At 56.3% G+C, this 13,718-nt stretch overlaps 1 protein-coding gene across 3 annotated transcripts in view; it reads right to left on the bottom strand.

Annotated features, from left to right (window-relative positions):
- TRIM29 (tripartite motif containing 29) overlaps nt 1-10,167 on the bottom strand; it is a 24,845-nt gene extending 14,678 nt beyond the window's left edge. For 2 of the 3 annotated variants that reach the window (XM_032868737.1, XM_032868736.1), the window contains exons 1-3: nt 9,249-10,167; nt 1,163-1,258; nt 135-368 (exon numbers count right to left, since the gene is read on the bottom strand). In XM_032868737.1, the coding sequence (XP_032724628.1) occupies nt 135-368; nt 1,163-1,258; nt 9,249-10,052 (1,134 nt within the window). In that variant the 5' untranslated portion in view covers nt 10,053-10,167. The remainder of the gene's footprint in view (nt 1-134; nt 369-1,162; nt 1,259-9,248) is intronic. The other variant, XM_032868739.1, reaches the window with a different exon arrangement.
- Between the last annotated feature and the right edge of the window lie 3,551 nt (nt 10,168-13,718).

Genomic DNA, 13,718 nt, shown 5'->3' on the forward strand with positions numbered 1-13,718 from the left:
ATGGATGGATGGATGGATGGATCATGGTAGATGGATGGATGGATGGTAGATGGATGGATGGATGGATAGATGGAGGTTCTGGGACAGTGAATGTAAGGACTGAGGGATCAAATGGTGGAGAAGTTGCTTTGTACCTGCAGAAATAGCACCGAGTCACTGATGGTTTGCATCTGCTCCCTGGTCTGCTTGTCCTCGTGCAGCACCTTGGCCCTCTCTTCCAGAGCATCCACGATCACCTTCACCTGACCCACGGCATCCTGCTCCCGCTGCTCCAATGCGGCCCTCACTTCCTCCTTTTGCTTCTCCAGGTCCCGCACCAGGTCCTGGAAGTTTTGCTCCAGGATAGCCTTCTCACTGGTGGTGAAGCTCTGGGTCCAGAGTGAGAGGAGAGAGGAAGGAGAGTTTCGGGAATTTTAAAAACCTCCTGAGTGGGGTGTATCTTTAGATTCCCAGCCCAGAGTCAGAGCCAGGGCATTTCCACTGCCCCAACCCAGAAAGTCTGTTTGACTAAGGATCTCGTTCAAAGGCATCTTTGAGGGATGCCATCTATGGACAGAGATGGCCAGGTTCATTCACAGCCCACTCTTCTTTATCTGTGACTCCTTCCAGGGGTGGGTTGACTTGGCCATCATTCCAACCTTGGGTGGCTCCATGGACCCAGAAGATCCCCCATGAGTCAGGTGGTGCTCAGTAAACCTCAACTAGCACCAAACAGCATTCAGAAAGTGAACGGACAGGTTATTGATGGAGCCAGGCTCAAGAGTCAGCGATCTCAGATTGTGGTCTGCAATTACTCAAACCATGGCAGACACACAGGCAGCCATCTTGGCCCCAGCGAAAGGACAACGTCACACCCTTGGTGGCTGGGTGGTCTGCTGGGCAGAGTAGACAACAGAGCAACTGGAGGACACACCAGAAGACAGGTCAGTCTAGGGTCTTTATTTGCTGGGAGGGAGCCTTAGCGGATGGCGAGATCACACATGAATGTCTGGCCTGGACTTAGAAGGGGAATTGGTGGGGACGTCAGAGGGGTGGGAGAACCCAGAAGAAGTAAGTGTGGGGCATAAATGGGGGGCCTGGAGCAGGAGAGAACGCCTGTCTCCTCCCAGGTAGGACAGGTGGGGTGAGCCCACAGCAAGGCCAAGGCCCGGGGGCGGCTCACCTTGATGCGGTCCTTCTCCTTCTGCCACTTCTCAGCTTCATCTTCGATCTCGATGATCTTGAGTTGTAGCTGTTCCTTTTGTAGTGACAGCTCTGTCTGCAGGGAAGGAGGCAGGGTTGGAGAAGTCCGGGGAGAGGTGGGAGAGCAACAGAGAATCAGGGAGTGGGCCCACGCAGGGAGCCAGCCTGGGGAAGGCTCACTCCTTAGCCCTTCAGCCTGTCTTCAGCAAACAGTCCCAGGGACCTTGGATAGGCCAGGCCCCACGCCTGTCACCAGGGATCTGGCAACAGATCAAACACTGTGTCACTGTAAACTCGGGCCTCCAGGGCTAGGCCATCCCAGCCAGGTCTTTATAAGGACTAAACCTTCTGCCAGGTCCCTCCACCCAAACTGAGCAGGACGGTTAGTTTATTTATGGGGTTCCCACTCCTCTCAATGGACCTGAGGACACTAGGGAGAGGGAAGGAAGCTCCTACCTCCTTCAAGGTTCGGGGAGAAAGGGGACCCAGCCCAGCTCAGCCCAGCCCAGCCCAGGGAGTGTCCCGTGGCAGTGACAGTGTGCAGCGTTTCTATGCCATGACGTGGGGCCTGTGTTGAAAGCCGGAGCCCAGGCTGCAATCAGCAGGGACTCCGTCTGGACAGGCACAGCTATAAACCTGTTTATGGGAAAGGGAGTGCAGTCCGCAGTTTGGGCAAGATGGGGACTTCTGTTCAGGGGCCCTGGGGGAGGGGAGCTGGCAGTGAGTGAGGCAGGGAAAGGAGGAAGCGAGAAGACAGATTCCAGGGATCTCCGCTCAGGGGAGGACGCAGGCTGCTGGGGTCTGGGGGTGGGGGTGCTAAGAGGACCGATGAGGGGTGCATGGGGAAGTGAGCTCTGATGGATACGGAAAGTATGGATAATATTTTCCTTCCGTTGGGGAAATGCCTTCTCTGGAAAGCAGCTACAACAAAGGGGAGGCATGAAGCTAAGGCCAAGCTGATTCAGGCAAGCCAAGAGGCACCTTTGTGTTCTGCGGGGGCCCCTGCCAGGGATCTCAAAGCCCCTTCCAGCTTGGAAAGACTGGTGGGTGATCTCCACCCCACAAGGCCGTAGGGCGCTCACAGTCTCCCCACTACTCTGGGTTTTGAGCAGAGTTCCACACCATTCTCCAGCTGTCCCTTTGAGGAACCCACAAGAAAAGTCAAGATGAGGAGGCCACAAGCCACTAGGAATGGGAGCTCCGTTGGCAAAGAGTCCTGCGCAGGGTACAGACAGGTCACACCTCTGGAGGACTCCCCCAGGCTGGCGGGGTGCTAATTGGGGTCCCTCTCCAGACACCAGGGAAGTGAATTGGGAGTGGAGAGAGCTTCCTTGGCTTTCTTGGAAAGGGTGCCCAGAGGATCAGGGAGCTGGTGGAGAAGATAGGGAAGGCCCAGGCCAAGAACTGTAGAGGTCCCGGACAGAAAGCCCTTGATCCCACCCCGCACCCCCTTTCTGCCCAAGTCCTGGGCTCTTCTGGCAAGAACCCTCCAGGTTCTCAGGAAGCATCTGGCCCACCAGCAATGGGCTGCAAATCCGGCAACATGGAAAAATGCCATCACCAGAGATGGAAAATGACTGTCAGGAGGAAAGCAGTGAAAGGAGGTAAGGATGGGATTTGGCCTGGTTTCTGGAAAAAAACTGGGGAGAAGTCAGGTGCCGATAAACACAGTGCTGGGAGGGCGGAGAGTAGAGGACAGAGAACCCAAGACACAGCGGGTGGCAGATCCTATGGTCTGGAAGGATCTGAACCACAAGGAAGAAACAAACAGCTGGACAATGGTCTGTGCCGGGCACCTTGCCCATCCCAGGAGCGCTCCTAAGGGAAGCCCCAGGTCAAGAGGACAGTTGGAAGCCATCCCACTGCAGCTGACCCCTCCTGACCTGGCTGGAGTAGGGGCATTGGCCCCTGGGTTTCTCGCCCCTACCTCATCACCCCCAGAACAAGACCTGATGGAGAGGAAAGCAGAGAACAAAAGTACATTCACTCCCACCCCCTGGGGCCTGCCCAGAGGGGAGAGGGCAGCCCTCCCATGAATGAGCATGGGGGATCCCGGAGGGAGCCCACCCAGAGCTTGGGACTGGGAGTCTAAACATCTGAATGCAGTTACGACCATTTCCATGCAGATGGTCTCTGCAAATGACTTAACTTCTCTGGGCCTCAGCGCTCTATCTTTCATGGACGTAGTAAGAGGACTGCCCCCCACCCCCCACTGAGGCCATGGGATGAGCTGGGAGGCAGGAAAGGAAGCTCTCAAAAAGTACCCGGCACAGAGAAAGCCCCAGCCAGCGGTCTAGCATCTCGTAGTGTGGGGGACCTTCCATGGGCTAGGAGCTGGGTGGGACGCTCTCCCTCCCACCAGGCTTGGAAGAGAGGGTGCCGAGTGGCCAGCATGCCCGTGGGGCCCAAGGGAGCAAGGGGGGTGGGCAGGCAGGATCAGGGGAAGCCTTGGAGGTGCTCAGCAGTGAGGGCGGCAGGTGCCTCGGTATTGGCGTCCGGGGACAGTGTGTACGCTGCCAGGATGCAGGGAGAAGTGTGGGCCCAGAGGCCTGTATTGTGCGGAACTGAGGCCTGGAGGACACTTGGGAGAACAGAGCAGAAGGAGGGGAGGGGATGAGGGTCGGCTGACCTTGCCAGTGGGAAAAGGTACAACCAGAGAAGGTTAAGGCCAGCGGAGTCATGTGGAGCGAGCAGAGGCACTGGGGGCACCTGCCGGAAGCCATGGGAACACGAGACTGGGTCGGGACTGCAGGAGAGACGTCTCCCCGCCACACACACACCTCACAAGCACAGATTTGCCGGCCAAGAGGGAGTACAAAGGAAGGGGATTAGAACAAGGAAGAGCCCAGGGCAAGGGCCCAGGAAGTCAGACCCTGGGGTGGGTGTGGGGGGTGGTCCATGCTGCAGAAGAAAAGGAGGGAAGCAGGCAGCAGGGCTGACTGAGGTGTGGTGAGGAGGGCCAGAGTGTTGGCCAGTGACACAGGAGGGAGGAGGGGAGGCCGCTGATCTGGAAGCCTGTGAGGGGAGGGTCAAAAGCGGAGACGCACTGTCTGCAGCAGTGGGTGGAAGACGGGGTGGAGGAGAGAGTCGGGCACTGGGGAATTCGGACACAGGCTGGGAGGGGGCCTCGCAAGACCAGACTTGCAGGAAGGCAGGCCCTGGGGAAGGGCCTTGGAGTGGGAGCTCCGCGTGGTTACAACAGTCCCTTGTCCCCTCTGGGAGGAGGGTTTGCGGTGAGACCCCTGGGGGTGTATCTGGCATCTGTGTGGCTCCCAACAGCTCTTCCCTGCTAACAGGACTTCGCGAAGCTGGAAAAGGCGGGATGTGGGAAAGAACGTAACACAGGAAGCCTCCAAGATACTGGGTTCTCCCCCAAAACCAGGAGGAGGAGGACACTAATTGTATGACTGAGCACCTACTATGTGCCAGCCATTTTCTTCTTTCATCTGCAAGTGCCGCTGCCCCATTTTACAGATGCAGAAACTAAGGCCTAAAAAAGATTAGGAACTTTGCCTGAGCTTTCACAGCTGGAAAGCCATTAAGGCCAAGATGTCACAACAGGATACAGATCTCATGTGGCCTCTTAACCTCTAGGCTCGTCTCCGAATCTTCCAGGACGTTGTCCGTTCCCTTCACTTCTGCTAACTTAAGCCTGCCTAGGCTCCCCACCCCACAGATGGTATAGTTTGGCCATCCTGTTTCTTTCCTCGTCACCCCTCTTCCCTCCTCCCCCACACACCCTCTTTCTCGCCCCCTGAGGTCCCAGCTCTCTCTCTTTCTCTCTCCCTCCTCCCTTGGAATTTTGAGGAAAGCCCCTGATATCTGATGGGGCCTCAGCTCCCCACCCCTCCATCGCCGTGCATACCTCCCTCCTCTCTTCCTCCCACTCCGGGTTCCTTCCCTCCACCCTGCCCAGGCCTGTCCCTAAATGCTTCCTTTGTTCCCTTCTCCCACACTCGTCTGGTTGCCTCTTGCTCTGCTGCCTGGGATGGGCACTGGGAAGGCCATCCTGCCTGCAAATCCTTCCGGCCTTGGGGGAGTGGAGGATTCCCTGAGAGTAGACCGAGGGCACAGTGGTGGGTCGCACCCAGTCCGATGGGCCTTCGGCCGCAGATGCACCTGAACACATACCCAGACAGGGGTCACCTGCACGGCCTGCAGGAAAGGGGGGGGATGAGGCCGTGATCTTCCTCGGGCTTGATTTAACCGCATGGACCGTTGGCTCTGATATTTGCCAAATGAGGCAGTTAATTGCCAAATTTGTACTCTCAGACAAATGGTAATTATCTGGATAAGAATCTGAAATGCTGGAGAGATTTCCCCATTTCCACCCAGATGTCAGATAGCCCAGTACTAGTCTGCGTGATGGGGGCTCACAGTCCCTTCTGCTTCCTCGGGTGCCGGGACAGGGACCCAGCAAGACCGGGTAGACAGACTAGTACCCAGGCTGTCCTCAGACTGGTGGTGGGCCCTTGAGAAAGTCACCCCACCTTTACCAGGCCTTGATTTTTTCCTGGCAACGTTGGACACGATGCCTGATTCCCAACCTGGCTATTCATTACCATCGGCAAGGGAGACTTAAAAATACAGATCCCAGGCCCCAAGCCCCTGAATGAGAACCTCCCGGGGAAAGGCCTAGGCAGCTGCGTCTTGATTCTCTAGGTGATTCCAATCTGAGGATGTCCCACTCCCCCGCCCACCGCACGCCCCCCAGGGGAGCCTGCCGTCCTGTGAAAACAAAGTGTAAAATGGTGCAGAGGAAACAGCCATCAGAAGAGTCAGAATCCGGGGCACCTGGGTGGCTCAGTGGGTTAAAGCCTCTGCCTTTGGCTCAGGTCATGATCTCAGGGTCCTGGGATCAGGCCCCGAATCGGGCTCTCTGCTCGACGGGGAGCCTGCTTACCCCTCTGTCTCAGCCTGCCTCTCTGCCTACTTGTGATCTCTGTTGTCAAATAAATAAAGTTTTTAAAAAGAAGAAGAAGAGTCAGAATCCCGGCTTGGCCACTCCGTGCTGGGATCCAGGAGAAGTCTCTTGGCGTCTCAGGGCTTATGTCCTCGTCTCTAAAATAGGTATGGTAGCCCACAGCTATGGCACTGTTGTCAGGAGTAACAGGTAAACAGTTGGTGCTCTGTAGAAACTGGAGCGTCTCCTGCTGCCTGCCCGTCACTTTCCTCCCCTGCCTCCTGTCTCTGAACAGCTTACCAGATAAACTGCTTCCCCTTCAGCATCCATGGAGGTCACCCCTCTCTTCTCTCACCCACACTGTCCCAGAGCAAGAGCCCCCCACAGCCCCCGACAGGACCCATCCTGACCCCATGCAGCAGGAAAGACTTGGGATAGACAGAAGGATGAGCCAAGAGACAGAAAAGGATGGAGATGGATATAGACATCCAGCCTGGGGAATGTCCAGAGGCAGGAGAGTGGACATCGATGGGACCCCTTCTAACATTTGGAGTGGAACCGGAACATTCTGACCCTGGATCCACCAGAGGAAGGATAGTCATGCTTCCACTCCAAGTGGCCTTTGCTCCAATACGGCCCCTGCTCAGAGGTTACAGGCAGAGCTGAAACCCAGGAGATGAGCACCCAAGGCCCTGACTGTCATCTGCAGCTTCATGCAACCATTCAAGATTGGTCCCAGATGACCTCACCAGGGCCTTCACCATCTGACCTGCTGAACAGGTTCTGGACAGGGCTCCTTGCAAAAACCTGTGTGGGCTGATGTTTGGGTCTGTAGGGGATGCCTCCAAAGGATGCCAGGATTGACACGCTTATTCCCTTCCATCAGTCAACCCACTAACCCTGCTCTATGCCAATGTTCCCCATGGCCGACATTCCAGCAGAGCCAAGCATGGACAAACAGCTGTGCTCCAAATCCATCTCCTGGCCGCCCCGCACCACTCCCCATCTACCCTTACACCACTGGGGCATACACACACATGCACACGCTGTCTAGCTCCCACTGTTAAAGTCACTCCAGTGGATCAGACATTTTCCCCTGAAATCCCCGATAGAGCACACGTTTTCTGAATCCCACCTTCTCAGTGCCCTTCCCCTCAGTTGCTTTCAAATATTGGAAGAGAATTAGGGGACTCCTTTCTCATCCTCCACAAGCTTGGACAGGTCCCTCCCTCTCCCAGGACCTCTGTCCCTGTCTTCAAGGTGAAGGAGGAGACCCGGGAGACTGCTAGGACTCCACCCAGCCTGCCCTGCCACCCGCTACAATTTGATGTTGATCGACAGCTGCTTCTGTGTAACTGGGCGGATGCTCCCCAGGCCTGTTTGTGCCTCCGAGCTCTGCCTCCTGACCTACATCGTGAGCCCTCAAGGACGAGGGCTCTGTCTCAAGACAAGAGCCAAGCACCAGAAGGTGAACTCCAAGTTCCCGGTGCCTCCACGGAGGGCTGCCCAAGACTCTTCCCTCCTCCAGAGGCACTTGGGCTTTGGTTAAGCAATACTCTGGTTCCAGACACAAACAGACAAATAAGCATGTATATTGCTTGCAGTAGAAATGGGCACCTGAAGCCACTTGGCACCAATCTGCCCCCCTCCTCATCCCTGACATTCCCAAGTATCCTGGGACTCCACGGGGGAACTTGAAGACCACCAATGTAGTCCAACACGTTGGGTTCACACATTGGGAAACCAGGACTGAGAGAAGGAAAGGGACTTGTCCGTGGTTGGATGGCTAACTAGAGGCAAAAACCAGGCATGGAACTCGGTCGGCTCTCCCAGAACCTAGTCGGAGGCTCTGCAGCTTTTTGGGTTATACCAGATGAAGATGACTGCCCCCTTGGTTCTGTTCCCGTTTCCCAAGGAAGCTCCTGAAGGATGGGTTCCATGGCCCGGCCCCGTCACTGTCTCCTCGCCTGATGCTTGAAGCCAGGCTGGGGTCAGGCCACCAGAGAATCGGGAACACCTTCCAGAGCCAAACAAGACCCCTGACAAGGATCTTTGAGTCTTTTTCCATTTGTAACCCACCTCTGCCTAGGGGTGTGGGCGAGGGGTACAGGAAGAGTCAATAGCCAGCTATTGGTCAGGAAGGCTGGATGGGGAGGGGTCCTGGGCTGCCCTATTCAGAGGGGTAGAGAGAAGCTGACGAGGAAGGCCAGGTCTCCTGCACTGAACACCAGAATGGTCACCCCAGAGGGGGGCTGCCCACGACCGCCAGCTGTGTGGCTGCTGCGGGACAGCAGGCTCAGCATCTGTGGGGCAAAGGGTAGCAACCCCAGCTGAGCCTCTGGCCCAGAACACCCTCTCTCCCTGTACAGCCCTTTCACAAGCCTCCCCACGCCTCTGCTCCTCCCCAAGGAGATCCAGGCACGATCACACAGACAGCTGTTGTGCAAATGCACTGCGTACCCCATATACAAACATATGCACCAAACAGCCATCCGCACATGCAACACGCACACACACACGTCCATCCCCCCCACACGCAAACTGCAGCCCTCCCAACGCATGGTACACCAATAGGCTCATGGCCCTGCGACCACACACACGAAGCACACAGAGCCAGTGAGTGAAGGGGACGGAGGAGGCCTTCAGGGAAGTCGAGAGGCGGGGGGGGGGGGGGGGGGGGGGGGTGGGGGTGGCGGGGAGAGAGTGGGAACGCATAAGCAGCAAGGAGCCCTTGCCCTACAAATGCAGACTCTAAAGCCTGGGGAACAAAAGAGTATTTAAGTGGCCCCCAAATTCCCTTGTCCTCACCCATGACCCCTACCCCAGCAGTCAGTCCTGCTCAGGTGGCACAAATTCTCTCTCCCTAAAATAAAAAATAAACAAGAAGAAACACTGCGGCCAGGCCCAGCTCCCAGGGCTGAGCCCGGGTGGATTCTCTGATCTGACTTGAACTTACCCCTGTGACCTTGGTCAAGCCCCCAGTCATTCCCGAGCTTCCATTTGCTCATGTAGGCAATGCCCCTGTCTCCTGAGATTTAGGGAAACTGCCTCTGACCCCCAGCCTGTGGGCGCAGAGGGCCGACAGATGGATTCAAAAGGAGCCAGGGACAGCGGAGACTCGAGGCCCAAAGCCCCCAGGAGCACAAATGCCCCCGAGTGTTACCTCCTTCTCCGCCTTGGCCTCTTCCACGGTCACGGTGCTGTGATTCTTGTGCTCCTGGAACATGCAGAGGTAACAGATGCAAGTCTGGTCCGTCTGGCAGAAGAGCTCCATGGTCTTGCCATGCACAGGGCACTTGCGAGCCTCGAAGTCCCGGATGGGCTCGAGCAGCTGGTGGTCGCGGAAGGCGGCGCCCTCCAGGTGGGGCTTGAGGTGCAGCTCGCAGAAGGAGGCCTGGCACACCAGGCAGGACTTGACCGCCTTCTGCTTGTTGCCGATGCAGGAGTCACACAGGACCTCCTCGGAGCCCGACTTGGAGCGCAGGAGGAGGCTGCCGTCAGCCCGGGGGTAGCTGTTCCGCCGGGCCTCCCCGGGCTCCACGATGGACACCGTGGGCTTTCGGGGCTCCGAGAAGATGGACTTCCGCAGCTCCCCCTTCTCGGCAAAGGAGAGGGGTGGCTTCCGGCCAGCCCCCAGCTGGAGCCCGGCATAGGGGGACCTCTTGCCATCCCCAGAGTCCATGCTGAAGTAGCTGGAGCTCTTGTCGTCCACGGACTCCACAAACTGGATGATGGGCCGCCGCCACTCGTTCCCCGAGAACAGGGAGCTCTTGCCCTCCCCTGGTTTCGGGGCGCCGCCCAGGCTCTTGCCCTCGGCCGCCTCCCCGCCGTGCCCGTTGGTGGTCTTGGCATCTTGGCCTTCGGCCTTGGCCCCATTCTCCAGGGTGCCGTTGGGACCTGGGGGGCTGCGGGCATCCCGGGCTTCCGGGCTGGCCCCATTGCTTCTGGAGGCATCTGAGGCTTCCATGGCCGGTCACTCGGCGGGCGTGTGTTGGGACTTGCTGGGGCCGCAGGTGGGTGACCTCTCGGAATGGCGTCTCCGCGGGGAGTGGGCCAGGTAGCCAGAGCCCAGGGACACACCTATAGGGAGCAGGGGGAGGAGGTGGAGGAGGAGGAGAGGGAGGTGGAGGAGGCGGGGGAGGAGGTGGGGAAGGAGGAGGAGGAGGAGGAGCAGAGAGGAGGGGCAGCAGGCCCGAGCCTGACGCAACGGGCCAGCCAGGGAGAGCCGGCGGCTCCCAGAGCCAGCGGCGGGCGAATTATACAGGAGGCCACGCCCTGCACACTCATACCTAACCTGATTTCTAAAGGACGTGGGTTTTCTTTCCTCCCCTGGTTTAATTATTTTCCACAGCTCAGCAGCCAGTCGGCCTCCTACTTTCTGACGCACCTTCTCCTGAGGAAGTGGGGGACCTCTGTCCTCACGGGGGGTCAGGCTTTGCTGAGCCAAAGGACCCCTGGGGCGAAGGGTGAGGTGTCTGCCGAGGCCCACGGGACAGAGGGCTATTAATTGGGTCACACAAGCCAAATAGCCTTATAATTGGCGGGCCCAGACTTCAGAGGAGAAATTTCCCACCCTGGGCCAGTAATGAGAAATGGGGGTCTGGTTGGCTTTGGATTGGAGGATGGGCAGTGCCCAACTTCCAGGCATTGTCCTAGGTCTGTCACCTACAGGAGCTCCTTTCACCCCCCCATAACCTGTTCAATTACCCTATTTCATAAACGAGAAAACTGAAGCTCTACGCAGCTCCCTCAAGGGCCTCAGTCAGGTGGTGGGGCAGAGATTTGAACCCGAGACCTTTGAGCTGCCAAAGTACCTTCTTTAGCTACGGTGTCACGAAGTCTCCCAAATGTCAAGGACTTCTAGAAGCCGTGTCTGGCCCAGCGGCCCTGACGAGATGCATGTGGCCCTTAGGTCATTTCTTTTTTTTTTTTTTTAATTGAAATTTTTTTCATATTTTTAATAGTATTTTTTTTGCTACGTTTTTTATTTTAATTCCAGTTAGCTAACGTCCAGTGTGATATTCGTTTCAGGTGTCGAATTTAGTGATTCTACGCCTCCGTCTAACACCCTGTGCTCCTCGCGGCAAGTACCCTCCTTCCCCCACCCCCCTTCCCTCCCCCAACGCCCGTTTTTGGGGAAGTGGCAGTTCTCTGTAGTTAAGTGTCTGTTTCTTGATTTCTCTCTCTCTCTCTCTTTTTTTTTTTTTGTTTATCCTTCTCTGGTCTGTTTTGTTTCCTAAATTCCACGCAGGAGTGAAATCATATGGTATCTGTTGGCCCTTCTGTTACTGCCTTCCGAGCAGGTCAGAACCTGTTTGGACCAAAAGGACAGAGCAACAGTAATGAGGGGAATGCAGGCCGCGTCAGGCCAGGCAGCGGAGGCCCCAGGGCCCAAACACTTACCTCTCTTCTGTCTCCGCAGCAGTTTTGCTGTGTGACTCAGGAGAAAATCCGCCTGCCCTCTCTGGGCCAGGCCACAGGCGACACCCTCCAACAGGCCACCGGTGAAGTGTAGCACTCTGATCACCTCAGAGGCCAGCTGTTGGACTTTGACAATCACATACATACAGACCTCAGGGAGCAAAGTAGGAAAAAAACGCTCCAGCTGCTTTCACCCTCTGACCCCCGCAGGAACACCGAACCCTCACTCTTGCCAAGACACCTCATCGCCTCTGGCTTCAACCCACTGCCATGGTCCTGGGGAGCCAACGGCCCCATTGAGGAAACGGCTGGATGGGGCCCAGCTGGGGTGGCAGGCTCTGGGCTGTGTGGAGGGAAGTTTCCCTTCCTCCCCTACCATCTGGGTCAAGTTCTGGGATCCCTGCCCCTTAGGCTGAACTCGCTAACCTTTGGTGACAACAGCCCCTGGAAGCAGGAGCAGAGACAAGCTTTTCACAGAGCAGCCAGAGTTTTAAGAAGAGGTGTCAAAGGTGCTGGAGGCAGAGCTAGCTGTCTTCACGGTGGTGGTATCCCCAGACCCCCACTAAGCACCCCCCTCGTTTGTACACACTGGCAAGTTGGCTAGGAACTCGTGGGGCCTTCTGGGGTGGAGAACCCTTTCTCTAAAACGCAGGCCCAATTCCCATAGGCTCTTGCTTGAGGTGTGAAGGGAGAGGGAGAGCAAGAGAGATACTGGTCTGTTGGGTGGGGAGATGCCCCTCCCTCTTCCCCCGATAGTGTCTCCCCTACGCCCCCTCCACCCTCTTCCTATGAGAACAGCCTATGAAAAGGAAGGGAGGGTGGGGTACTTGCGAGGCTCAGTCTGCTAAGAGTCTGCTTTCAGCTCAGGTCACAATTTCAGGGTCCTGGGATCGATCCCCGAATCAGGTTCTCTGCTCAGTGGGGAGCCTGCTTCTCCCTCTCCCTGTACCTTGCTTGTGCTCGCTCTCATGATCTCTCTCAAATAAATAAAAGGAATCTCAAGAAAGAAAGAAAAAAGAAAAGAAGAGGAAAGGAAAGGAAAAGAAAAGAAAAGGAAAGGAAAGGAAAGGAAAGGAAAGAAAAGAAAAGAAAAGAAAAGAAAAGAAAAGAAAAGAAAAGAAAAGAAAAGAAAAGAAAAGAAAAGAAAAAAGAAAAGAATAGAGAAGAGAAGAGAGGGCATGAAGAGCAGGAGAGAAACTCCAGAGGGTTCTGGTTCTGGATCCACAGCGAGGCTGGCTGAGCCTGAGATCCTTCTCTAGGGGCGTCTCTGCTATTCCTTAGAATCCGTGCACCTGTCTTCCAGAAGTCTGGGCAAAGACTTTGAGCCTTGGGAACAGGCCAACACAGAGTAGATGCTCAGAAAACATTTGTGGATGGATGGATGGAGGATGGATGGGGGGTGGGAGGGAGGAGGAGACAGTTGGCATACTGGATACGATCATTGAAAGAAAGGGGAAGAAGGAAGATGGGTGGGAAGGAGAGAGGGAAGAGACGGGAAGAGGAAGGAAGGAGGTGGGTAGGTAGTAGGTAGGTGAGGGTACTGACAAATTTTAGCCCTGGCTCATCCAGAGTGAAAAAGCACTGGTTTGTAGCATTTGCCCATTTCTCCCACCCTGGCCATTTCCAAGCTTCCAACACGAGGAGTTCTGGAAACAGAGCCACACTATGGGCTCCCAAGCCGGGGTGAGCGGGCTCCCGCCCATCACGGAGCACTGGTGGCTGATTGAGGGAGATAAACCGACAGCAGGAGGGAAGGCGGAAAGACAGATGCCCTACAGCGCCGCTCTCGATTGTCCTGAGGGAGGAAGACAGGTTCAAGGGATTTCAAGGAGACGGAAGCCAAAGCTGATTGATTTTATCTCTTCCACGAGGCTTTTCCTCTGGCACGGGTCCCCCAGCAATGGCTCCTGGCTCTGAGCTCCGTCCTGCTAGAGGCATTTAGCTGACCACACAACGCCGTCCGTGATTCACCCATTCCCACAGATTTCCTGAGCCTCCTTCCACGTGCCAGGTGCTAAACAGGGACCGATCCCACAGACATGAATGAGTCCCAGGCCTCGCCATTGGGAAGCTTACAGTCTGTCCGGTGAGAAAACAGACCAATGAGTCAGTCATTTGAATTTGGCGTGAACAGAGAACGAGAGACCTCTGTGTGAGAGTGGTTCAGGCTGCCCAGAGGAGAGAAGTCCAGGACAGGCTGACAGAGGCCAGT

This window comes from Lontra canadensis, unplaced genomic scaffold, assembly GCF_010015895.1.
Source record: "Lontra canadensis isolate GAN:19392208 unplaced genomic scaffold, GSC_riverotter_1.0 scaffold36, whole genome shotgun sequence".
Taxonomy (NCBI): domain Eukaryota; kingdom Metazoa; phylum Chordata; class Mammalia; order Carnivora; family Mustelidae; genus Lontra; species Lontra canadensis.